At 35.8% G+C, this 25,313-nt stretch overlaps 1 protein-coding gene and 1 pseudogene across 2 annotated transcripts in view; one reads left to right on the top strand and one right to left on the bottom strand.

Moving 5' to 3' along the window:
• The window catches only part of RIMS2 (regulating synaptic membrane exocytosis 2), a 631,678-nt gene that overhangs the window by 463,471 nt on the left and 142,894 nt on the right, over positions 1-25,313 (bottom strand). Inside the window, 1 exon segment of the mRNA XM_079106841.1 lies at positions 7,939-8,149. Coding sequence (XP_078962967.1) covers positions 7,939-8,149 — 211 coding nt within the window.
• Positions 17,288-20,815, top strand: LOC306654486 (chromobox protein homolog 1-like; annotated as a pseudogene). Its single transcript has 2 exons — positions 17,288-17,346; positions 20,120-20,815. The product of its transcript is annotated as a chromobox protein homolog 1-like (transcript).

Below are 25,313 nucleotides of genomic sequence, written 5' to 3'. Positions count from 1 at the left end.
CCTGAAGAGAAATAATCCCAAATTGGAACTAACACAGTATTCATAGGCATATTTGCTTCCTTAGATAATAGTATCCATAGATTATTATGATACACAGGTAATAGGTTGAACAGGCAAGCTGAAGCAGGTGAAAACTACTTAAAATATGTCACAATATGGAAAGGAACTAAGCTTATGTAAACTTTGGAAAATGTTTTCCTTTATGTTTGGTTCAAACTTTATTTTGTTTCCTTTCACAGTATTAATATGCATTAGGAAATACAAAAAAAACCTGGTTTTGCAAGTTAACTGTTTTTTTTTTAAGTCACTAAATTATCTCGCACCACTGGAAAGATCAGCATCAGTAAAAGGAAACAATTCTCCCTTTTAAATTGTACAACTATTTTTTAATAATATTCTCAGTGTAGATTATTCAGTCTATAGGCATGAAATTGAGAGTCCATCTGACATGGTATTTGCTTAATGATGACTTTGTAAATTATAAAGTTCTGATAAGCTTGTCTGCTTTATCCATTCCTCAAATTCCTCTGAACATGATTTTCTAAAATAGTGGTGCCCTTAATACTGCCACGTTATACAGATGTGAGATGTGAGAAGGAATAAAAAACAAAGCTTAATTCCCAATATATGGTACTTATAACTTCTAATAATAACCAATATATAATTACTTAAATGGTAGAAATAATTGTCTACATGAACGTGATTTTCAGGTATATCAAGAATTATACAAGTAATATAGTATAAATTTTAAAATCATAAAATACTACACCAAGAAGAAACCTTTTAAAATCATTTAGATCAATGACTTCATTTTACAAATTATAGAAGCACTATGAGAAAAAATGACATGTCAAATAAATAGGTAATACCAGGACTGGAACAGAACTTGGTTCTCTTGATTTTTTTTAACTTATGATGCCCTCTCCCTGGAGAATTTTCAGTTCTTTCTGATATATTAGTATGTAGTGATTCTACAAAGTCCAAAAGAAAATTCATATACAATATTGCTTGCCTTAAATTTATGGAGACTGATATCACGCTATACTAGCACACTGAATATAGACTTGCACATAATCACACTGGCATGTAATTTTTTAAAAAGACCTACCTAGAGGATTACAAAACTATTCTAATCATTATTGGATTTCTCAAAACATAGTTTAATTACCAGTCATTAAAATCACTTGTATAAATATTAATGATTTGCTTATATAATAACATCAGTATTATCAATGCATTCTTACTATATAATATACTGAACATGTATATATCAATATATTTTAAGGGACATGATTCTTTCATAAGCTTTATAAAGTTTTAATTTATTTTGCTTCAAATTTGACAATTAATAGTGACAAAATTTTATGTTACATTTTAAGTTCTTATTTAATTTTAACAATTATGAAAAATGCATATCCTTTTATTTTTTAAAAATTAGATTAATCAAGCAAATAGTAATTAAGTAGACAGTAATATACTTTTCCTACCATAAGATAAAAGAAATGAAAAGTTGAAGTTGCCATACTTTGAAGCTTAAAAATAATCCTCACTGGACTTGGGAGGCTAAGTCTGGAGTATCCCAGTTCAAGGCCAGTCTTAGCCATTTAGGGAGATTCTCAGAAACTAAGTGAGACCCTTCCTCAAAATAACAAAAGTATTGGAGGTGTAGCTCAGTGGTAAAGCATCCCTTGGTTCAATCCCCAGGAAAAAATAATAATAATAATCCTCATTGTAAACTGCTTTTAATGTCTTTCCAAGAGCACCATTTGATGATTACAAAATAATTTCTTTTTTATAAATTAATTATTTTTTCATTAAACATACAGTTTGTATTTATTATGGGGTATCATCTTTAAAAGAAAATAAATGGGAGCAGTATTTTATAAAATCTTGTTGTATTAGTACTTCCATAGGTCCAACACTTCATTTATTCTCTGTGTATCCTTAATGTACCTTCAGAAGCATAATTGATGTTAACGATGGCTCCTCATGAAAAAGTCTCAATTAAAATAAAAGGTTATTTTATTGTGTTCTCTTAGGTGATTATAAAAAGAATTTTTGACAGCTTCAGAATTAAATTTTAATCTATAAAATACTTGTATTTTCAATATTCTACCTCATAAGATAAGTTTGAGCCAGGTATGGTGGTGTGCAAGTGTAATTCCAGCTATTTCAGAGGCTGAAGCAGGAGGATTGCAAGTTGAAGGCCTGCCTCAAGAACCTAGCAAGTCCCTGTCTCAAAATAAAAATAAAAAGTAAAAGTCTGGGGATATAGCTCTGTGGTATAGCACCCCTGTGTTAAATCCCCAGTACCACAAAGAAAAAAAGAAGAAGAAATGAAAGAATGGTCTGACCAAATTTCACTGAGCATAATCCTTCAGGAATAGGATAACTCAAGGATATTTATTTATCACCTACTGACAGCAAAAGCCTTGTCCTATGATTTAAAACACCATACTCATGATGATCATACTCACGATGATCAAATCTGAAAAAAGTAATTGAATGGAATTGTCTTTTCATTTAGAATACAATCTTTACATGTTCCTTTCAAAGGAATGTTCCTCTAAAAGAATTAAGAAGTTCTTATGACAGGTCTCTTAACTGAATGAAAATATAGAAAATCTAAATAAATTAATAAATAAAAGCCAGGGCTATCTTTCTTAATCTAAAATCTATATTATTTTTTATTATATTTTACTCTCCTGACTGTTCCTTTGATCTAAGAAAAATATGAGGAAAGTAGTGAGTCTCTAGTTCCTTTCTTCCACAACAAACGATCCCCATCAGACTAATCTAAAACATTAAAAGAGATTTCTAGTTGATCACAGTGCAATCTATTTTCAGGAGTATTCCAGATTGTCACTGTACTTAATTTACTAATTAAAAATTTGCTCTGCATGAAGGAATCATACTTTGAAAACTAAGAAATAAACTTTCAAAAAGTTAAGTCATTAGGGACTTCTGTTTCTGGCCTAAATGGGGATGACAAGAACTATATTTCCCCTTCTGCCTGAAACAAACAAGCAGACATATTTAAATACATAGATTTTTTTAAGCTACATCACATGATATAACAAAGCACAATGAGAAGCAAAAGATGGGAAACATGATAAGCTCTACAGTTACAACTTTGAAAGACTTCCAGGTAACAGGACAGTAAGAAGGAGCTAAAGGGGAACCTGCAAACACAGTTGAAGGGAAAAATCTGAAAGACCAGAGAGACCATCACAGCTAGATTTCACAGGCAAGGTTACCAGGGAAGAGAGAGAAAGGTTACACAGACAGAACCCAAGAGACCCATAGAGGGCCCTTGACAAGCATGCAGCTGAGTAATGATCATTGAGCATGCATGTAAGGAAAATATTCAAGGGAATAGAAGATAAAGAAAAGAAAAAAAAAAAATGCCTGAAAGGAATTAAGAGATGAGCAGATATTCCCACAACCAAGAACAAACAAAACCATAACTGATGGGACATTGGCTAAAGCACTCGGCCAAGTTTTTTTTCCTTCAAGAAGAATAATTAGTGGTAAACTGGGCACTACTCCAGATCCATCTAAAACACCATAAATGCAAGATGTGAGAGTATCAAACTGTTTCCACATAACTTCACTGTATCACAAAGCTTAAAGAAGAGTCACAGGAATACAAAAATAGCTAACATTCAACAGGTAAAACTTACAGTGCCTGGCATCCAATCTAAGATACTAGACATTCAGAGTCCGGAGAATATCATAATGAGAATAATCAATCAAACCCAACCAGAACAGCGATGTTAGAATTACCAAAGGAGGACATGAAAACAATTAAAATTGTATTTCATACACTCAAAAGTTAAGAACATGGAAGATACTTAAAAACAAAGTCCTAAATTGAAATTCTAAATTCTATCATGAAAAGTATATATGAGATGAAAAAATACAGTCAATGGTATAAACAGCAGATATGATGTTAAGAAAGATTAGTAAACTTGAAGGCAAAATAACGAAAGTATACAAAATGAAACCCAGGAAGTACAAATTTTGGTTTAATGAAAAGAACATAAGTGATCTGACAACAACTTCAAGCAGCCTAACATATTGATAAAGGAATCCCTGAAGGAAAAGAGAAAGAGGAGGAATCAGTACAAGTACTTAAAGAAATAAAGCCATAAACTCACAAAAAGCTCAAAAACAAGATATAAAAAATGTGAAGAAAAATAAACCAAGAAACATCATAATAAATCACACATAACTTGTGATAAAAGAAAATTTCAAAAGCAGCAATGGAAAAAACATTATGCAAAATATAAATATACAAATTTGTCATTGGAATCAGTGAAAGGGAAAGACAGTGAAGTAATACCTTTAAAATACTATAAGAAAAAATGTCAACTTAGAATTCTATATCCAACATAAAAAAAAACTTTTAAAAATAAAGACAAATTTTTCTGCACAAAAAAGTTGAAAATATTCATAACCAGCAGACTTTCGTTGTAAGGAAAACTGAAGGAATTTCCTTTGAGCAGATAAAATATGAGACCAGATAAAAATTCAAAAAAGTGCTACCGATGGTAACTACATGAATAAATGTACACTTTATTCTTATTATTTAAAACTCTTTAAAGATAAGCTTCTTAAACAAAATAAATAACAACATATTGTGGGGTTTATAAAACAGGTAAAAGTACAATATGACACCAATAACACAGAGTCTAAAGAGAAAAAATTGAAAGTACACTATTGTAAGCTTCTTAATACCATTTGTGAAATGGTAAAATATCAGTCAAAGATTTACTTTAATAATTTAAATGTGTATATTATAAATCCTGAAGCAATTAATAAAAGACAGTTATAGCTGTTAAGACAACAAAGTAAAAATGGAGAGTCATAAAAAATACCTGAGTAATCCAGAAGAACAATAAAAAAATAAAATGAAAACAAAGACCAGATGAGACAAGAAGAAAACAAACACTAAGATGATATAATCAAACCAAATCTCATCAATAATCACATAAAATGTAAATTTTCAAAACATCCATCTAAAAGCCAGATTGTCAGGTTGGATAATAAAGTAGGGCCTAACTATACTCTTCCTGAAAAAAAAAAAAAAGTACTTTAAAAAGTTTTAAATAATAAGAATAAATTGTACATTTATTCATATAGTTACCATAGGTAGCACTTTTCTGAATTTTTATCTGGTCTCATATTTTGTCTGCTCTAAGGAAATTCCTTCAATTGTCCTTACAATGAGAGTCTTCTGGTTATGAATATTTTCAACTTCTTTGTGCAGAAAATTTTGTCTTCATTTTTCAAAGTTTTAAGTAAAAGAACAGAACTATATATGTATGTTAATACCACCCAATAGAAAGTTGGAGAAGCTATATTAAGATTGGACAAAATGGATTTCAAAGCAAAGAATATTACCAGGAAAAAAAGAAGTCCTCTTTATAATGATAAAGAAGTCAATTAAATAAAAGGCATGCAAAGTATATTCTGGGACTACAAAATAATTATAAAAATAATTAACAGAAAGATCTACAGAAACCTCCCAACATTTGAAAATTAAATAATATACTTATATAAACTCAAGGGATCAAAGAAGAAAAGAAAAATATATAAATATTTTTAACTGAGTGAAATGATATAACAACATATTCATGAGAATTGGTGGATGTCAATAAAGCAGTAATACCTAGGGGAAATTTCTAGCATATAACCCATATATTAGAAAAGAAACAGTGTCTCAAAACAACCACCTCACCTTCCACCTTAAGAAACTAGAAATTAAACTCAAAGTAAGCAGAAGAAAAGAAATAATAATTAAAACAAAAATCAATAGTAGGGAAAAATCAATGAATCAAAAGGTGATTCTTTGAGAAAATCAATAAAATTAACAAAAATCTAGCCAGACTGAATAGGGAAAATAAACAAATTACCAATATCAAGAACTGTAGTCATGGTATTAATACAGATTCTTTAGATATTAAAAGAATAATAATGGAATACTATGAACAATGTTATACCAATAAATTTGACAACTTATGAGGAACTGGACAAAATCCTTGAGAGACATAGTTATGCAAACTCATTAAAGAAAAAAATAGATAACATGAATAACACTGTATCTATTAAGGAATTTAAATTATACACTTTTTCGACAAATAAAAATGCATGTCCAGATGGCTTTACTGGTGAAATCTACAATCATTAAAAGATGAAATAATACAAATTTTACACAAACTCTCCAAAACATGGAAGAGAAAGAAATACTTCCCAACTAATTCCAATAGGCCAGCATTAAACTAATTCCAAAACCTAAGAAAAATATTGCAAGAAAAGAAAAATACAGATAATATGCCTCATGGACATAGAAGCAAAAATTTAAAACAAAATTTTGTCAAACCAAACTCACTGATATATAAAATGGATAATCTATCATGACCAAATAGGGTTTATCACAGAAATAGAGTTGGGATAACATTCAAAAATCAGCCATTCATCATAATAACAAAGAAATCTATCTCAATAGATAGAGAAAAAGCTTCGGGAAAGCCCAACTTCTATTGATGATTTAAGAAACCAAAACTTTCAGCAAATTTGCTCAGTTGGCATCTGTGAAAGCACAGCTAACATTAGACCTGACAGTGAAAAACTGAACACTTTCCTAAGACTAAGAACAATACCAGGAGACCAGCACAATGGTACCTGCCTGTAATCCCAGCAGCTCGGGAGGCTGAAGCAGGAGGATCACAAGTTCAAAGTCAGTCTTAGCATCTTAGCAAGGTCCTAAACAACTCAATGAGACCTTTTCTCTAAATTAAATTTTTAAAAAGGGCTGGGCATATGGCTCATTGGTTAAGTTCCCCTGAGTTTAATCCCTGATGCAAAAAATAAAAATAAAAATAATGTTATCTACTTTCACCATTTCTATGCAAAATAATAATGGAGTTTCTAGCCAATGAACTACTTAGAAGGAAAAAAAAAATTAATCAGGTAAGCCAAAGGGAGAAGATTAAGAGAATTACATGATTAGTTCTGGACAAAACAAAATATTGATAAAGAGCACAATGAAAAAATGAAGAAATGAAATTACAGCAGAGAGCAAAATCCCACAATTATGCCCAAGTAATGTATATAAAGATATCAGCTTCCTATTTAAAAACTACCTTAGTAAATAATTAGATGATAAGATACCAGTGAGGAGATAAAGGCAAATTCTAAAGAACTTACTGTACTAGAAATTTTTAAATATTGTTTTTGCTAATTTAAAAAAAAATATTCTTTGGATAGCATTAGCATATTCCCTAAAGTAGAAAGATAAACTACAAAAATCTAGTAAGTATAAGAAAATTTAATATTTCTTCTTTAAATTCTATAGTTTCCATAGTCATAGTCTACTATTTTTCTATTAATGTTAAAATAGAAACAAAGGAGTAGGTAGCTTCAAAATCCATAAAATTATGAAACAGAATCTCAAAGGTGAAATGGGCTTCTTTCAAAAGGAAAGGAAACAGACCAAGGAAGAACACATCTACGAATTTGTAAACTATGTGTAGCAATGGAGAAACTATATTAAAACTCTGACATTGATCAGTTGCATGCCTTAAGAATGAACTTTAGTCTCTTAGGGTCTGAGTTTTCTGCACCTAAAAAATAAAGGAGTGAGACCATTTTATCTCTTATATTGTCTTCAATATTATATTCTTACATATTCTATTCTTATATTATCTTTGAAAGTCTAAGATCAAATGATTCTAAACAAAATCATAAGCTAACTGACACAACACAATGAGACAGGTATCTTCAAAATTCAGCGAAAAATTAAAGAAACTCTCTAAAATGAGGACATCAGAAGTATTTTGTTCTTTGGTTAATCACAGTAGTAATTTCAGTTATCTTTTTTTTATTCGCGATAAGCTTAACTATAAGAGAACTGTCATGTTTTCATTTCCATACCTTGTTTGAGCGTAATGACACCCGACCTCCACAACGAGCACAGAACTTTGTTTGGCAATATGAACAGTTATGGCCACATCCATCAGCAAATTTCGTTTTGTGGCAGATACCACAGGTTGGGGCATCACCCTTCTGTTCTTGCTGTTGCTGTGATTCTTCTCCCATCTTCTTAACCTGCTCCTTATACATTTCAAATTGCTGATGAAGTTTTCTGCAGAAAAAACAGACAAGAAAAAATTGGTTTCCCTTATGGTCTCAAAAAAAGAAAAACCCACAATCTATAATTTCCTAACCAAAAATACACAGAATGAGAATAAAAATTTAATTTTGTGCTTACAGAATAACATCCTGCATGGCACATCACATTGTAAAAGTGTTACAATCAGTTCTACCTTCTGTTACACATATCGATTTAAAAATCAATTAATACATGTTTATGGAAGTATTTCTTTGAATAAGAACTCTAAAATTTCTACCTACCATTTGCAATATTTTTCAGTCATATGCTTTAAAATATTTATAATGTTATTCTTCAACAGTTTAGCTTTAAAAATACAGGAAACTAATTTGACATACATAGTGAAGCCAAAATCTATGAACTTCAAATAAATGAAACACAATCTAAATTGGAATGACCTAAAATATCCAAACAGAGGGGAAACCACTAGATGAGTGCTCTCGCTAATCATTTAAATCTATACAACAGTCTGAACATAACCTAGCTGTTAAAAAATAAAGTAGAATCTTAATAGGCTAACAAACGAGGGTTGTGCAAATAAACGTTGTTTCACTTTAAAAATAAAAGGATCACAAAGATGTCTAAAAAGCATATTATTAACTCTAATTAGAAATAGTGATAAAAACTTTTCATTTCCATTGTCTCTTAACAAAAATTTTTAAAAATATTTTTGTAGTTGTCAATGGACCTTTATTTTATTAATTTATATGCAGTACTGAGAATAGGATTCAGTGCCTCATGCAAGCTAGGCAAGCATTCTACCACTGAGCCACAACTCCAGCCCAAGAAAATTTTTTAAATGTTTAAAAACTGTAATTAGTTTGGTTTAAGATTTAGAAAACTGCAAATAATCATCCTAACAATGACTAAAGAATGAATAATCTATAAAATAATAACTTTTCTTGAGTTCATCTGAGAGGTGAGATTATAAGGAAAACATTCTGAATTCCAAAGAGCAACAAGTCTATCCAAGAAGAAATGAGACACACTGCCTGCTTTATCTTTGGCAAGAGCAAAGGTGAGGGAGGTGGCCATGCATTGACAGGTAAAAGGAAATCAATTAAAATTTTAACAAATTGTTAAATGGTAATAAGGGATTAGCATGACAATATAAAATAGCTAGGGGCCCAGACTCAGAGGAAGTTCACAATCAAGTGCTTTTCTACAAGCCTCTACTGATAGTCATGAGGAAGACTAGAAGCAAGACATGAAACAAGACAAAAAAAAAAAAAAAAAAAAAAAGCCACAACTTTATGACAGTGCACATGTGACTATGGTTGCTAAACTACAAACATAATTCCCCAGACTTTCTCTCTTTAAAAAGCAAAACCTTTAACTCACAAGGAGAGAAAGTAAACTCTTCATCCCTAGGGCAGAGGCAAAGAGTCACTGCAGCTAGGGAAAAGATGCAAGAAGAAAACCCTCTCTAATCTCAAAAGAGATATAGGAAGCCAATTTGAGTCCAGAATCCTACCCAAATACAAACAGAAGACTTTGATCACTAGGAGATTAGAGGAAGCTCCAGCCACAAAGCAACTGAAGATATAAGACATATTTGCTTCCCCACCAAGGAGGGTGTGAACAATAAGAAGCCTCATTCCCAGGGCCTAAGAGGCCAGGGTCTATTAAAATGGAAGGTGGAAAAACCTGCAAGAAAACACCCTTTCCCCTACCACAAGACAAGCATCAGATAACACACTCCAGTAGCCTACTGCTGAGGAAAGTTCGAGAGCATGAGGAGAAATACCCTCTCCTTTGTGGTACAGATTGTGTGGAAATGGCTGAGAGGGGAGCAAAAACACTGAAACAACTTCTAGTACTTCTGCATCTATCCTAAGCACAAGGTGAAAGCAGCCCACTGCTTTTTAAAAACTTTACGGCTTTAAGATAATGACAGCAACAACAAAAAACAAACCTGTCTGAATTTGCGAGTATATTGGGAATTCAATCCTAAATACCAACAGCCTAATGGCATAAATTGTATTTATGGCCTTCACTGTTCAAAACTGTATATCGCTAGGAAAAAAAAAAAAAGGAATAAACAATGCATTGTGAAAAGAATAATCAATATGATTAGATTCAGAGATGGCATAGATGTTGGGATTATCACACAAAGAATTTGAAATTATTAAAAATACTAAGATAAATGATATATAGAAAAAAACCATACATGAATAAATTCAAGAGAAGTTCTTGAATAAAAAACATGCTATCAAAGATAAAGAATTCCTTTGATAGCCTCATGAGTAGATTCCAAAGAGCCAAAGAATCAATAAATTTCAAAATTACTTAATAAAAACTGTTCAAAATTAAACAGAAATAAGAGGAATGAGAAAGGGTTAGTAAACAATAAGAACAGAAGATCCAAGAGTTAACCTGATATATGAAATTGGAGTCCCAGAAGAAAAGAGAAAATAATAGAAGAAATATTTGAAGGGATAATGGCCAAGGATTTTCCAAAACTAATGAAAAACAACAAATTAGATAGAAGACCTCAGAGAATTCCCTAGAAAACAAATAATAAGTAGACACACACACACCATGACACTCCATAGTCAAACGGCTAAAAAAACAAAGAGAACATGTTGAAAGCAACTAGAGAAATTGTATATCATGTACAGAAAACCAATGGTAAGAATTATAGATTACTCTTTAGAAATCATGAAAGTTGCAAGATTTCAAAGTGATGTCCTAAAGCATTGACATGAGGGGTAAAAACAATGGTTAACTCAGGATCCTACACACATTAAAATTATACTTCAAAAATGAAGACAAAATAAGAACTTTTCAGGAAAACAAGGACTGAAAGAATTCACTGGTATTTCCTTCACTGCTAAGAACTTAAATTCTTATGTATATGTAAAACTGGACATAGACAGAAATAAATGCTTATATTAAAAATAAAACGGTAAGTAGGATAGTTTTACATTAGTTGTGTCACACTTGCACCAAGCCCAGGGAGCACAGCAGCACTAGAGATTCCCCTCTACTCAGGGAAATGAAGGGATAATGAGCACCAGACTTTGCATCAAACTCCAAGACTAGGCCCACCCAACAAAACAGTGCCAGACAGGGCTCTGTGGTCCCAGACTCTAAGCCAGTACCCACGGATGGAGCCAACAAGGCTGTGCAAGCACCAGGCAGGATCCAACAGAACCAGGCAGCAGACTTAGTCTCTGAACCTACCTGACAGTCAATTTGACCCAAGAAGCCCCAAGCTTCTGATTTGCCCCAGTCCGAGGTCAGCTCCAAAGACCAAAGGTGTAGGCCAGTTCCCATACCCGAGGATCAAGGTTGGCCCCCAAAGTCCAAGACTCTATAGTAGTACCCACAGACTAAGCCTCCAAGCCCACCTCAGTGCCAGAACAGATGCTACAGTTTCAGACTTAACCCAAGAGACTTGGTCTCTAAATCTGACTTACTGCCAGACAGACACCAGCTGCTGCAGGCTTCAGAGAGCCTAAACACAAGGGCGGCCTCTATGACCCCAGGCTTCAGGACAGCCCTAGCACGAGGCCAGCCCATGAGCCTAAATCATCAGTTTGGTAATTCTTTAATCCAGCCTCCAGACCAGCCCCTATGGATGTAGGTTTGCCCAGGACCAGATTAGCCATCTTAGGCTCCAGACTAGCATTTGCAGATCAAGCCTCTAATCCCACTCTGGCACCAGTAAGACTCTGGTAGCCCCAGGGTCTAGGCCTGCCAGGCACACTAGGTCTCCAAGTCCCTCAAGCATCAGGCCAACTCAAGCAGCTTCAATCTCTGAATTGGCCATAGTGACCCATACCTTCGGGTTTACCCAAGCAAAGACCAGCACTACCAGACTTAGGCCCAAGGTCCTCTTCAACCTGGACCAGGACAGGATCTGCAGTCCCAGGTACCAGACCAGTGCCAACAGTAGATCCATAAAGGTGGAGACTATGGGCAGGTCTCTATATAGAATTCAGACCCAGCCAGCACCAGAACAGCCCTGCAGCCCCAGGTGGCAGTTCCACCCTAGGTTTTGAGCAGTCTAGAGCCAAGTAGATTCACACATTCCAAGGCTCCAGTCCACCACAGTGCCTGATCAGCCACCTTGGGCACAGGCACTAAACCAACACATGCAGACACAGATTTCAAGCCTGCCCAGTATTATGCCCATACCTGAGACCCTAATTCTCCAGGACAGGCCTTGTAAGGCCATGTTCTAGAAGACCTAGGCTCCAGGCCAATCACATTAGACTCCAGTGCCAGGCTGACCAACATGAACAAAGGTTCCATCTCTCTTCTGGGAGACTCTGATCCCAGGTCCACCCCAGTGCCAGGTCAGTCCCCCATGAACTCAACTCCAGTCCCATCCCAGGGTACACAGCACCTGACCCATCCTAGCACCTGGTTGGCCCCTATAAGACTCAAGGACTTTCCCAATCCTAGGTTAGCTATGTAAACACAGGCTTCAGACCAGTTCCGCAGATACATGGTCTAGGACCAATCCTGTGGACCCAATCATCAAGTTGACCACAATGAATTCAGGCTCAGGGTCCAGCACAACAGACCCAGGGGCTAGGGTCATGCCTGCTTACATAAACAACTAGCCAACATGCCTGAGGATTGCAATAGCAAACTCACCTATGGACCATGTCAAAAAGTTTCATCTCTAGATGAATGGACTTAAGTTTTCCAAATAGAGACAGTCTGCTAAGATAACTAGATCATGGAAAAGCAAAGAAACATAAAATCACCCAGGAATACACAATAAGTTCTCAGGCACTAACACCCAAAAAATGGAATTATATGAACTATCTGACAAAAAGAATTGTTTTAGTTTTAGAGAAGCTCAAGGAACTTTAAGAAAATACAAGAATCGATGATACTAAATCAAGAAAACAAGAAATAATCAAAATAAGAAATTTAACAAAAACACTAAAGTTATGTTTTAAAAAATACAGAAAGAGAATATTGTACCTAGGGGGATTCAAGTCAGAGATACAGAGGGGACTGCTGCTTGATCTCCCATTCAGTCTAGCAGCCCACGTGACCAGTTGAAGAAATTGAACAGGTAAACTGCTGGGAACATACTAGGACACTACAAGTTCATAGGGTAGAGATTTTGCTACTGAGCTAAACTCAGCCAAGAGATAGCACACCTTGCTCCACACCAATTAAACAAACTCAAATTTCAATGGAACTTTAAGAAAGAAAGAAAAAAAAAAAAAAAAAAAAAAAAACAGAAAAAACAAAAATCCCAAACTAACAATCAGGTACCAAGTAGAAATAGTTGAGGAGTAGGGGGCTTAAAGTCCCATTAATAAACATTCACTCCAACAAAAACAAAGAATTAATAAAAAGGCTGTGGACACCACAATAATAAAGGGTATTCATATAGATCACTGTAGAACACTTTTACAAGAGAAGTCTGTGCCTTAAAAAGACCCATACATAAGAGTAAGAGAAATCATGCCAACAAGTGTATAAAGCACAACACAGGAATACAAGAAATATGGAAAAACAAGATACCACGATGTCTTCTAAAGTTCACATTCACCAGCAAATGACTCCAAGATACTGAAATGAAGGAAACATCAGATGAAGAATCCTAGAGAATAATTATAAAAATTATCAATGAATGAAAGATAAAATAAATCAAGTAATATATTCTGTTGAAAGTCTCTCAAATAGAGTAGACCATGCTTAAGTCAGAATCTCAGAACTGGAAGAAAAAGTAGCTGCCCTTGAACATGCAGACAGTATTAAAGATCTGGGCATAGGGCACACACCTGTAATCCCAGTGGCTCAGGAGACTGAGACAAGAGGACTACAAATTCAAGGACATTTAGTGAGATGCTCAGCAACTTAGTGATACCCTACCTCAAAATAAAAAATAAGCCAAGTGCAGTGGCACACACCTGCAATCCCAGCCACTCAGGAGGCTGAGGCAAGAGGATCATGAGTTCAAACTCAACCTCAACAACTTAGCAAGGCCCTAAGCAACTCAGTGAGAACCTGTCTCCAATTAAATATAAAAAAGGTCTTGGGATGTGGCTCAGAGTTAACATTAAGCACTCCTGGGTTCAATCCTTGATACCAAAAAATTGATTAATTAAAAAATAAAAAGTACTGGTGATCTAGCTCAGCACCTCTGGGTTCAAACCCTAATGCCAAAAAAAAAAAGTATATGCAAGAACTCTGGGACAATATAAAGACACCAAAATTTAAAAACATTGGAATCAAATAGGGTTGTGAAATGCAGGCTAATGACACAGAAAATCACTTCTGGGAAATCATAACAGAAAAATTTCCAAACCTTGAGAATAAAGGTAGACATCCAGATACAGACATATCCAGATACAGGACATATTCAGAACCCCAAATAGACATGATCAAAAAAGAACCACTCCCTAAATGATATAATTAAAATGCCTAACACAGAAAACAAAGGCAGAACTTTAAAACCCTCAAAAGAAAAGCATTAGGTCAAAGAAAGCCAATCAGCATTACTTCTAATTTCTCATCACAAATTCTAAAAGCCAGCAAGGCTTGAAATGATATGTTCCAAGTCCTGAAAGAAAATAACTGTCAACCAAGATTGCTCTATCTAGCAAAGCTATCCCTCAAAATCAAAGAAAAAATACTAACATTCCAAGATAAGCAGAAACTAAAAGAATTCAGGACTACTAAGCTGGCACAACACAAAATATTTAAAGAAATACTGCACAAAGAAGACATCAAAAACACTCCCCAGAGCTCAAAGACAAATCTCATTTAAAGAGTAGTTAAGCAAATTAGAAACAGGACCAATTTAAACATTAGAAATAAATCCAAATGTAAAATTAATAAATATCCCTCTATAATAACACTGAATGTAAACTATCTCAAATCTCAAAAGATTTAGACTGGAAGAATGAATTAAAAAACAAGACCCAATCATATGATGTTTGCAAGAGACTCACCTTATATACAAAAACAGCCACAGATTGAAAGCAAAAGGATGGAAATTGATATACCATGCAAATGAAGCCTGAAAAAAAGCAAGAGTAGCTACTCTTATATCAAAGCAGAATTCAAGTCAAAATTAATCAGAAATGACAAAGAAAGTCACTTCATACTGATAAAGGAAACAATCCAACCAGAAGATATAATAATAGTAAATATTTATACCCTAAATGTTGGTGCACCTAATTACATAAAACAGACACTATTTGAATTAAAGGGTCAAATAGACCCTAGAACAATATTACTGGGTGATTTCAACACATCTCTGTCACCAAAAGATACGTCATCCAGGCATAAACTCAGTAAAGACTCTTTGGACCTAAAAAATATAAATTAAATGGACTTAACAGACATCTATAAAATATTTCATCTAACAACAGCCACACGCTTTCTTTTCAGCTGATCATGGAACCTTCTCCAAATCAGACCATATTTTATGCCACAAAGCAATTTATAGCAAATACACACACACACACACACACACAGACAAATGATATAATTTCTTGAATCTTATTTGATCATAATGGAATGAAATTAGAGATTGACACCAAAAAACCTACAAACACATGGAGATTAAACAATACACTTTGGAATAACGAATGGGTGATAAAAGAATAAGGAAAGAACTTTAAAAATTCTTAGAATCAAATGATAATAGCAATACAACACACCAGAACCTCTAGGACACTTTGAAGGTAGTTTGAAGAAAGTTTATATTATAATCCCAGAGACTTGGGAGGCTGAAGTAGGAGGATCACAAAGTCAAGCCAGTCTCAGCAATTTAGCAAGGACTTAAGCAACTTAATGAGACCCTGCCCAAACTTAAAAAAAAAATTTTTTTTAAAGGATATGGCACAGTGGTTAAGCATCCCTAGCTTCAATCCACTCCCCACCACCTCACAAAAAAAGGAGAAGGAGGAGGAGGGGGAAGGGAAAAGAAGGAGATGGGGGAGAAAAAGAAGAAGAAGAAGAGGAGAAAGGAGAAGAAAATTTATAGTAAAGAGGAGGAGGAGGAAGAGGAGGAAGAAGAGGAAGAAAGTTTTTAGCTATGAGTGCCTACATAAGAAAATCAGGAATATCCCACATAAACTACCTAATGACGTATCTCAAGAACCTTAAAAAATCAGAACAAAACATTTCAAAATCAGAAGGAAGAAAATAATTCAGATCACAGTCATATTAAATGAAATAGAAAAAAATTAAATACAAAGTATCAATGAAACAAAGGATTGGTTCTTCAAAAAGATAAACAATGTTGAAGAACAACAGGCAGATTCAAGATGGCAGACTAGAGGGAAGCTGCATTCCTTGTCGCTCCTGTGACTTGAGATTCAAGCAGAGGAAATAGTTTCTCTGAGGCAGTCATTGCTGCCCACCAATCCCCTGCAGTTTATCCCCCATTTGTCCATAACAATCACCTGCCATCTGCCAGCATATTGCCTGCCTTTTGAGTGCAGGTCACTCACTGACCACCACCTATCATCCACCAATTGCCTGTTTGCCCATCACTCACCTTTCACCTATCCATCACCCACTGCCTGATGTCCACCCACCAATTGTCCACCATTAGCCTACAGAACACCTACAGATGGCCATTGGATCTCCTGCTGACCACTGTTGCCTGAAAGTCACAGTACCCACAGGATTGATTACTCACAGCCACCACTATCTTGGGACACTGGCCAGGGCCTGCAGGTTTGCCAACGCCACAACCACCATCTTGGGGTGCGGCCACCTCGGTCTGGTGACACAGGCCAATGCCTGGAGATACATTGGGGTACCTGTAGGTCTGGTTACACCTGAGGTCTTTATGCTTGGTGTAGTAGTAGCTGCCATGTGGCTGTCTCTTTGCAGGGTCACTCCTTTGTGTGAGTGCATCCTTGGTGGCCTCTTTGCAAGCTGAAAGGGGATTGAGATCTTGGGACTGTAGCAAGGCAGATCCTGGGGAAAACACAGGTCCTTCAGATTGCAGCTGGGTTTGCATGGGCCAGTCCAGATCTGGCAAGCCTGTGGAAAGCTGGAGATTAGGGGCAGTTCCCTGGGGGCGGAGCACAGGTTGAATAAACTGGAAAAAACTGCTCTTTCTACAGCTCAGTGAGTTCCGAAGTGGTCAGGGACAGAAGAGACCAGCTGTAATGCATGGGAAGACTGGAAGAAGGGTGTGAGGGCATCTTGTTATCTGCTCATCCACCCAACCAGTCTGTTCCCCACTGGACTGCAGCTAATACCAAACTTCAGACAATCCCACCTATCAGTGGAGCAGGGAAGCTGAGAAAATTTTTGAAAACCAACAGAAGCAACCAATCAATTTTCCATTGAGACTTTCCTTCTTTTTTTTTTTTCTTTTTTCACCCTCTCCCTCACACTTCCACCATCTTTGAATCCAAATATTTTTCATGCATCATTTTATTGAGGAATAGGATGCCTGAATAGTATATTACAGTTTTGTTGTGTATTCTTGTATTTTTACTTTATTTTTTAATCTGTATACATTTTCTCTCACCTCTTAGTCTCCCTGGATTCTCTTTCCCACTTCTCTCATACTAACAGCCAATTTCTATTAATTCCTTCATACTATAAATTTTTAACTCTCTATTCTCTCCTCCCTCATAAACACGTCTCACACTACTTCTGTTCCCTCTTTGTCCATCATTTGAAACAGTAAACACTTTTAGCAAACTTACTGTTTATATTGTAGACAATAATTGAACACTACATTTCTGTTTATTGCAACAAAACTGTAAACATCTTAATAGGAGCCATTTGGTTGAAGGTGGTATATTGTTTGCATTGGGTGCTGTTAATATTGGTCTCCCCCTTAAAGGCAAGGTACTGGAATCCTTCAGGGACACTATAAGACGATAGGGTAGAATCTGTACCATCTCAGCTTCATACCACTAGATGAGAAGACACACAAACAAATGAAAAAACAAGGGAATAAAGTACCTCAAACAAACCAAGATATTCTGACAATGAAATCCATAGACAATACACTAGAAGAAATGTCAGAGAAGTTTAGAAAATACATAGTTAGATTGGTCTAGAAATAAAAGATGATATCAGAAAGAAAATACAGGAAGTGAAAGATCACTTGAATAAAGAGACAGAGATTACAAAAAGGAAATGAAGCAGAAATTCTTGAAATGAAGGAAACAATAAACCAAATTAAAAATTCAATGGAAAGCATTACCAACAGATTAGACCACTTGGAAGAGAGAACATCAGACTATAAAGAAAAAATATATCCTCTCTAAAATAAAGTCATTCACACAGAGAAGATGGTAAGAAACCATGAACAGAACTTCCAAGAATACTGGATACCATGAAAAGACCAAATTTAAGATTTATCAGAATAGAAAAAGGCATGGAGATACAAACCAAAAGAATGCACAATCTTTACAATAACACAATATCAGAAAACTTCCCAAATCTAAAGAATGAAATGGAAAATCAACTACAAGAGGCTTATAGGACTCCCAAATGTACAAAATAACAGCAGACCTACACCAAGGCACATTATAATGAGAATGACTAACATACAGAACAAGGATAGAATTTTAAAGGCTGCAAAGGAATAAAGTCAAATTACATATAGGGGGAAACCAATTCAAATTTCAGCTGATTTCCCAACCCAGACCCTCAATGCTAGGAGGTCCTGAAATAATATATATCAAGCTCTAAGAGAAAATGGATGCCAACCAAGAATTTTATAGCCAGTAAAATTAAGCTAGAGCTTTGAAGATGAAATAAAAACCTGCCATTATTAAAAAAAAAAAAAAAAAAGTTAAAAGAATTCACAACTAGAAAGCTTGCACTACAGAATATTCTCAGCAAAATATTCCATGAGGAGGAAATGAAGAAAAACAATGAAAATCAGCAAAGGGAGGAACTACCCTAAAGGAAAGGTGAATCAAAGGAGAAACTGAGGCATGTTAAGAACCAAAATGACCATAAGTACAAATCATATCTCAATAATAATGCTGAATGTTAATGGCCTAAACCCTTAGATAAAAGACATAGACTGGCAGATCAGATTTAAGAAGAAAAAAAAAAAAGACCCAACAATATGCTGTCTTCAAGAGACTTACCTCCAAGGAAAAGACATCCAGAGACTGAAGGTGAAAGCTTGGGAAAAAACATCACTCACATGGACTACATCAGCAAGCAGGGGATTCTATCCTCAAATGAGACAAAGTGAACTTCAAACCAAAGTTAGTCAGAAGGGATAAAGAAGGACATTTCATACTGCTTCAGGGAATCATACATCAACAAGACATGACAATCATAAATATATATGCCCCAAATGATGGAGCATCCACAAGCATCAAATGAGCACTGCTCAATTTCAAAAGTCAAATAGACCACAATAAAACAATACTGGGTGACTTTAACACACATCTCTCTCCACTGGATATTTATATACATTAAACCCCAGGCAAACATCATCCTAAAACAAGGAAAAACTGAAAGCATTCCCTCCAAAAACTGGAACAAGACAGGGATGCCCTTTTTCACCATTTCTATTCAACATAGCCCTTGAAACTCTAGCCAGAGCAATTAGGCAGTAGAAAGAAATTAAAGGGATACAAATAGGAAAAGAAGAACTCAGACCATCCCCATTTGACAATGACATGATACTATATTTAGAAGACCCAAAAAAAAAAAAAAAAAAAAACTCCATAAGGAAATTTCTAGAACTCATAAATTCAGTAAATAGGAGGATATAAAATTAATACCCATAAGTCAATTGTGTTCCTATACACCAATGATGAATCACCTGAAAGAGAAATTAGGAAAACTATCCCATTCATAATAGTATTAATAAAAAGTAAAATACTTGGGCAGCAATCTAACAAAAGAAGTGAAAGACTTCTACAATGAAAACTACAGAACACTAAAGAAAGAAATTGAAGAAGGTTCGGCTGAGGGAAGGGCTGATGGCCGTGGCCTGCAGTAACCCGCTTCAACTAGGGGTTCGACTGTGGCCACCCCACTTGTTGCTTTCCTGGGCACCACTCCCCTGGCTGGCCCAACACAACCCACCAGTACTGCGACACTGATTCCTCCTGGCCTCTTGGTCGCTGCTCTGAGCAGCATTACCCTTTACACCAGAAAGCTGGTGGGCATTATGGGGAAAAACAAAGCAAGAAGAAAATAGAGAAGGTACTAGAAGAAGAAGAGGAATATGTACTGGAAAAAGTTCTCAATCATCGGGTTATAAAAGGCAAAGTGGAGTACCTCCTAAAGTGGAAGGATTTTTCAGATGAGGACAACACACGGGAGCCAGAGGACAACCTGGATTGTCCCAACCTCATTGCTGAGTTTCTATGGTCGCAGAAAACAACACAAGACAGATAAATCAGAGGAAGGCAGTGTAAAACTGATTCTGATTCTGAAGATAAGGGAGAAGAGAGCAACCCAAAGAAGAAAGAAGAGTCTGAAAAGCCACAAGGCTTCGCCCTGGGTTTGGAGCTAGAGCAGATTATTGGAGCTAGAGAGTCTAGTGGAGAGCTCACGTTCCTGATGAAATGGAAAAACTCTGATGAGGCTGACCTGGTACCTGCCAAGGAAGCCAATGTCAAGTGCTCACAGGCTGTCATATCCTTCTGTAAGGCTGACATGGCATTCGACCCCTCAGAGGATGATGACAAAGATGACAAGAATTAACTCTCCTGAGTACCAGTTCCTGTCACCTATGACTGTGGGTTTAAGTGGGGAGGGAGTTCTACTTGTCTTGACACCATAAAGGTGACTTGAGAAGATGTCTTTTGAAGAGCCTGTCTAGTTTCTGTGCCCTGCAGCAGCCCAAGTGCTTTAAAGCCATTCCAAACTGTCTAGTTTGCACACCATCCCAGTGGAAGGGAAAGGGTTAAGTGTTTCAAGGCTACCCATTCTGCACTTCATTGAGAAAAACAAAAAGCCTTCTATGAATGACAACATTTGCAGAATCAGGTGTGGGAAGGCCAAAAATACTGATCTTCAAAGAGCATGTCCACAATCCACAGCCTTCTTCCCAATAGTGTTAATTCTGCATTTTTACAGCATAGCATGTGTGTGGTTTTTGGCTATTACTGGTGTATTATTTGGGGTGGGAGGGATAGTGTGGGGAAGAAGGGAGATGAGTAGGATCATTTTTGTTAAAATTTGGGGCCTGATGGGGAAAATGGTGAAAAGATGAAAAGAAAAATTAACTAATGATTTGGTTCTATGTCCAGAATATTTGACCTTTTTCAAAATAATGTCATTGACACCATAAATGAGGACTGTGAGAGACTGTTTAAAAGCTGTGAATGCCTGAAACCTATCAGCCAAGGTGTTCCCTACTGAGTTGATGTTCCCCACAAAGGACTAAGCCAGTTCATAAGTTACCAAAGCTGCCATTCTAGAGATAGACACTGACTAAGATAGGAAGGTCTTTTATTGAAGAGTATACACAGGCAGATCATTCTGTCTTAGTGGTGCTAATTCTTGCAATTAGACAGAAAGACCCTTTCTTTTCCAATTTATAAATAAAATCAGCTTGTCCAGCTAAACCACTGGCTGAAGTACTAGGAGAGGGGCCGAAGCGGGTATAGGAGATGGAAGAGTATGGAAAGAGGAGGGCCCATGCTCTCCAGATGGAAACAGTTGGGACCTCTGTTTTTTTAACTTTGAACTCTGAAACCTTTAGTGGCAGGATTAGTGTGCACTGACAGCACAAAAGTTTCCCTAAGTCAATTCAAAGGTCGAGTGGTTTCAAAAACCCTGGTCTCAGGAGATTAGCTTTCATATTGGGGCAGTGGTTCACTTTAAAGATACTAATTTTTTTTGTTTTTAAGAAAAAAAGTTTTATGAAATAACAGATCCCAAAATGCTGTCTTGAATCATGAAATACAAAAGTTCTTGATATCATCTAGACCTGCATCTAGAGCTACATCGTAAAATCTTTTTAGGCGTGTGTTAGGTTTCTATGAAATTTTTGTTTAAATGGAAACTTCATACACACTGTCAGTTTTTGTCTTACTAAAACTATAGATTGATAAAAAGAAAAGAAAGAAAGAAATTGAAGAAGACTTTAGAAGATGGAAAGATCTCCTGTTCTTGGATAGGAAGAATTAATATTGTCGAAATGGCCATACTACTAGATGTGAGGGTGATCTGGTTGCAACATCAGTCACTCCATTGATTGGTGATCAGGTTAATTCAACTGATCTGGTTGGTGTGGTTGGCTAGGCAGGTGTCCCCTTCCTCCCTCACCACTCCATGTGCATCCCTCCCAAAGCTGTGTACTTGCTCAAAGAGGATGACCTTCCCTGATAGAGAAGAACTGTTCTTTGGTCGAGAGTATACCAGTAGCTGTGCTCCCCTGCTAGAACCTCCAATCAAGTTCTCAAAATGGCCATACTACCAAAATTGCTATACAAAGTTAATGCAATTCTTTATTAAAATTCTAATGACATTTTGAAGAGAAAGAGAAAAAGCAGTCATGAAATTCATTTGGAAAAATAAGAGGCCCAGAATAGGCAAAGCAATCCTTTACAAGAAAAGTGAAGCAGGTGGCATCACAACACCAGACATTAAATTGTACTACAGAGCCACAGTTAACAAAAACAGCGTGGTATTGGCACCAAAACAGACATGAAGATCAAAAGAACAGAATAAAAGCTACAGAGACAAACCCACATAAATACGTTCATCTTATCCTAGGCAAAAGTGTCAAAAACATACATTGGAGAAAAGATAGCCTCTTCAACAAATGGTGCTGTGTGGGAAGTCATCCATGGCTTGTATGAGAACCAGGCATAGTTAAGCCATTAACCAGAAGGATCTGGCCTCAGGAACTCATGCTATTGATAACTGTTCAAGAACGCCTGAGTCATGTGGCTTTCCTCCGTTAGCTCACCGCTCAAGTTCAAATACAAGCATTGGATATGGGAGTGACCCACTAGAGGCAAATGGCTTGCTTACCTCCACCCCCATCCTGGTTATCATGGAAGAAGCTCCTACTGGTCCTTTTTGATCTGTACTACTATAAATAAAGCAAGCATGGACTCCTTCCTTTATTAGAGCCAGACCCTTCTGGATGGTTCAATTGGTCATGCCCCTGCTCTTAAGATAATTCTGTCTTCTGTCATTATTTCTGATAAATAAATTTCATAGCTTTTATTTCACAGCCAGCCCATCCCTCTGACAGGAACCCATAGGACATGTGACGAGAGCGCTGGGAAAACTGGAAATTAATACTTAGAAGAATGAAATTTAACGCCTATTTCTCACCCTGCACAAAACTCAATTCAAAATGGAATTAGGCATTAGACCAGAGACCCTGTGCCTCATAGAAGAAAGAGTTGGCCCAATTCTCCATCATGTCAGCTTAGGAACCGAATTCCTCAACAAGACTCCTAAAGCGCAAGAAGTAAAATTAAGAATCAATAAATATAATGGCATCAAAATAAAAAGTTTCTTCACAGCAAAGGAAACAATCAAGAGTATGACAAGAATGGGAGAAAAATCTTTGCCAACTGCACCTCAGAGAGAGCACTAATCTCCAGGATATATAAAGAACTCAAAAAACTTAATACCAAAAACAAAACAAACAAACAAACAAAAAAAAAAAAAAAAAAACAAATAACCCAATCAATAAATGGGCTAAGGAACTGAACAGACACTTCACAGAAGATACACAGTCAACAAATATATGAAAAACTGTTCAACATCTCTAGCAATTAGAGAAATGCAAATTAAAATGACACTGAGATTTCATCTCACTCCAATCAGAATGGCAATTATCAAGAATAAACGTAACAATAAGTGTTGGTGAGGATGTGTGGGAAAAGGTTCACTCATGCATTGCTGATGGGGCTGCAAATTGGTGCATCTACTCTGGAAAACAGCATGGAGCTTCCTCAAAGAACTAGGAATGGAACTACCATTTGACCCAGTTATACCACTCCTCAGTATCTATCAAAGGAGTCAAAACTAGCATACTACAGTGATGCGGCCACATCAATGTTTATAACAGCCCAACTCACAATAGCTAAGCTATGGTGCCTTCAACAGATGAATGGATAAAGAAAATGTGGTACATATACACAATGTAATATTAATCAACCATAAAAAAAAAAAAAGAATGACTTTATGGCATTTGCTGGTAAATGGATGGATCTGAAGACTATCATGCTAAGTGAAATAAGCCAATCCCCCAAAAATCCAAAGGTGGAATGTTCTCTCTGGTATGTGGTTGCTAACACATAATGCAGGGGTGGAGGGAGAGCGTGGGTAGAAGTTCAGTGGATTGGACAAAGGGGGATGAAGGAAAGCGGGGTGGATAGGAAGAAAAGAGACAGTGGAATCAATCAGATATAACTTTCCTATGTTCATATATGAATACACCACAGTGAAACTCCATATCATGTACTACCACAAGAACTGGATGCTAATTAGAATAAGATATGTTCCATGGACATATGTCAAAATAAACTCTACTGTCATGTATAACTGAAAAGAACAAACAAAAAATAAATGTAATTCATCATATAAATAGATTTAAGAAGAAAATCAGTCATCTCAACAGAAGCAAAGAAAGCCTTTGACAAATATCAGCACCCATTCATGAATAAACTGGGGATAAAAGGAATTTACTTCAACACCATAAATAGTATATAAAACAATCCCTAACCCTGTATCATCACGAATGGAGAATAATTAAAAATGTTTCCTTTAAAATTTGGAACAATACAAGAATGCCCACTCTCACCACTTCTATTCAATATAGTTCTTAAATCTAGACAGAGCATTCAGGCAAGAAAAGAAAACTAAGTGGATACAAATAGGAAAAGAAGAGGTCAAATTATCTGTTTTCCTAAAGATATGATCCTATATATAGAAGGATCCCCCCGAAAAAAACCTCCCACCAGAACACTTCCAGAGCAAATAAACAAATTCAGCAAAGTAGTAGGTTATAAAATCAACATACAAAAATCAGTAGCTTTCCTATATACCAATAATGATTATGCAGAGGAAGAAATCAGGAAAACAATCCCATTCATAAGTCTCAAAAATAAATAAAAAATAAAATACTCAAGAATAAATCTAACCAAGTGGGCAAAAGACCTCTACAATGAAAACTATAGAACAATGAAGAAAGAAACTGAAGAAGGGACATAAGAAGATGGAAAGAAGCCGG

This window comes from Sciurus vulgaris (genome assembly GCF_902686455.1).
Source record: "Sciurus vulgaris genome assembly, chromosome: 1".
In the NCBI taxonomy this organism is placed as follows: domain Eukaryota; kingdom Metazoa; phylum Chordata; class Mammalia; order Rodentia; family Sciuridae; genus Sciurus; species Sciurus vulgaris.
This window is presented reverse-complemented; position numbering and strand designations above follow the sequence as displayed.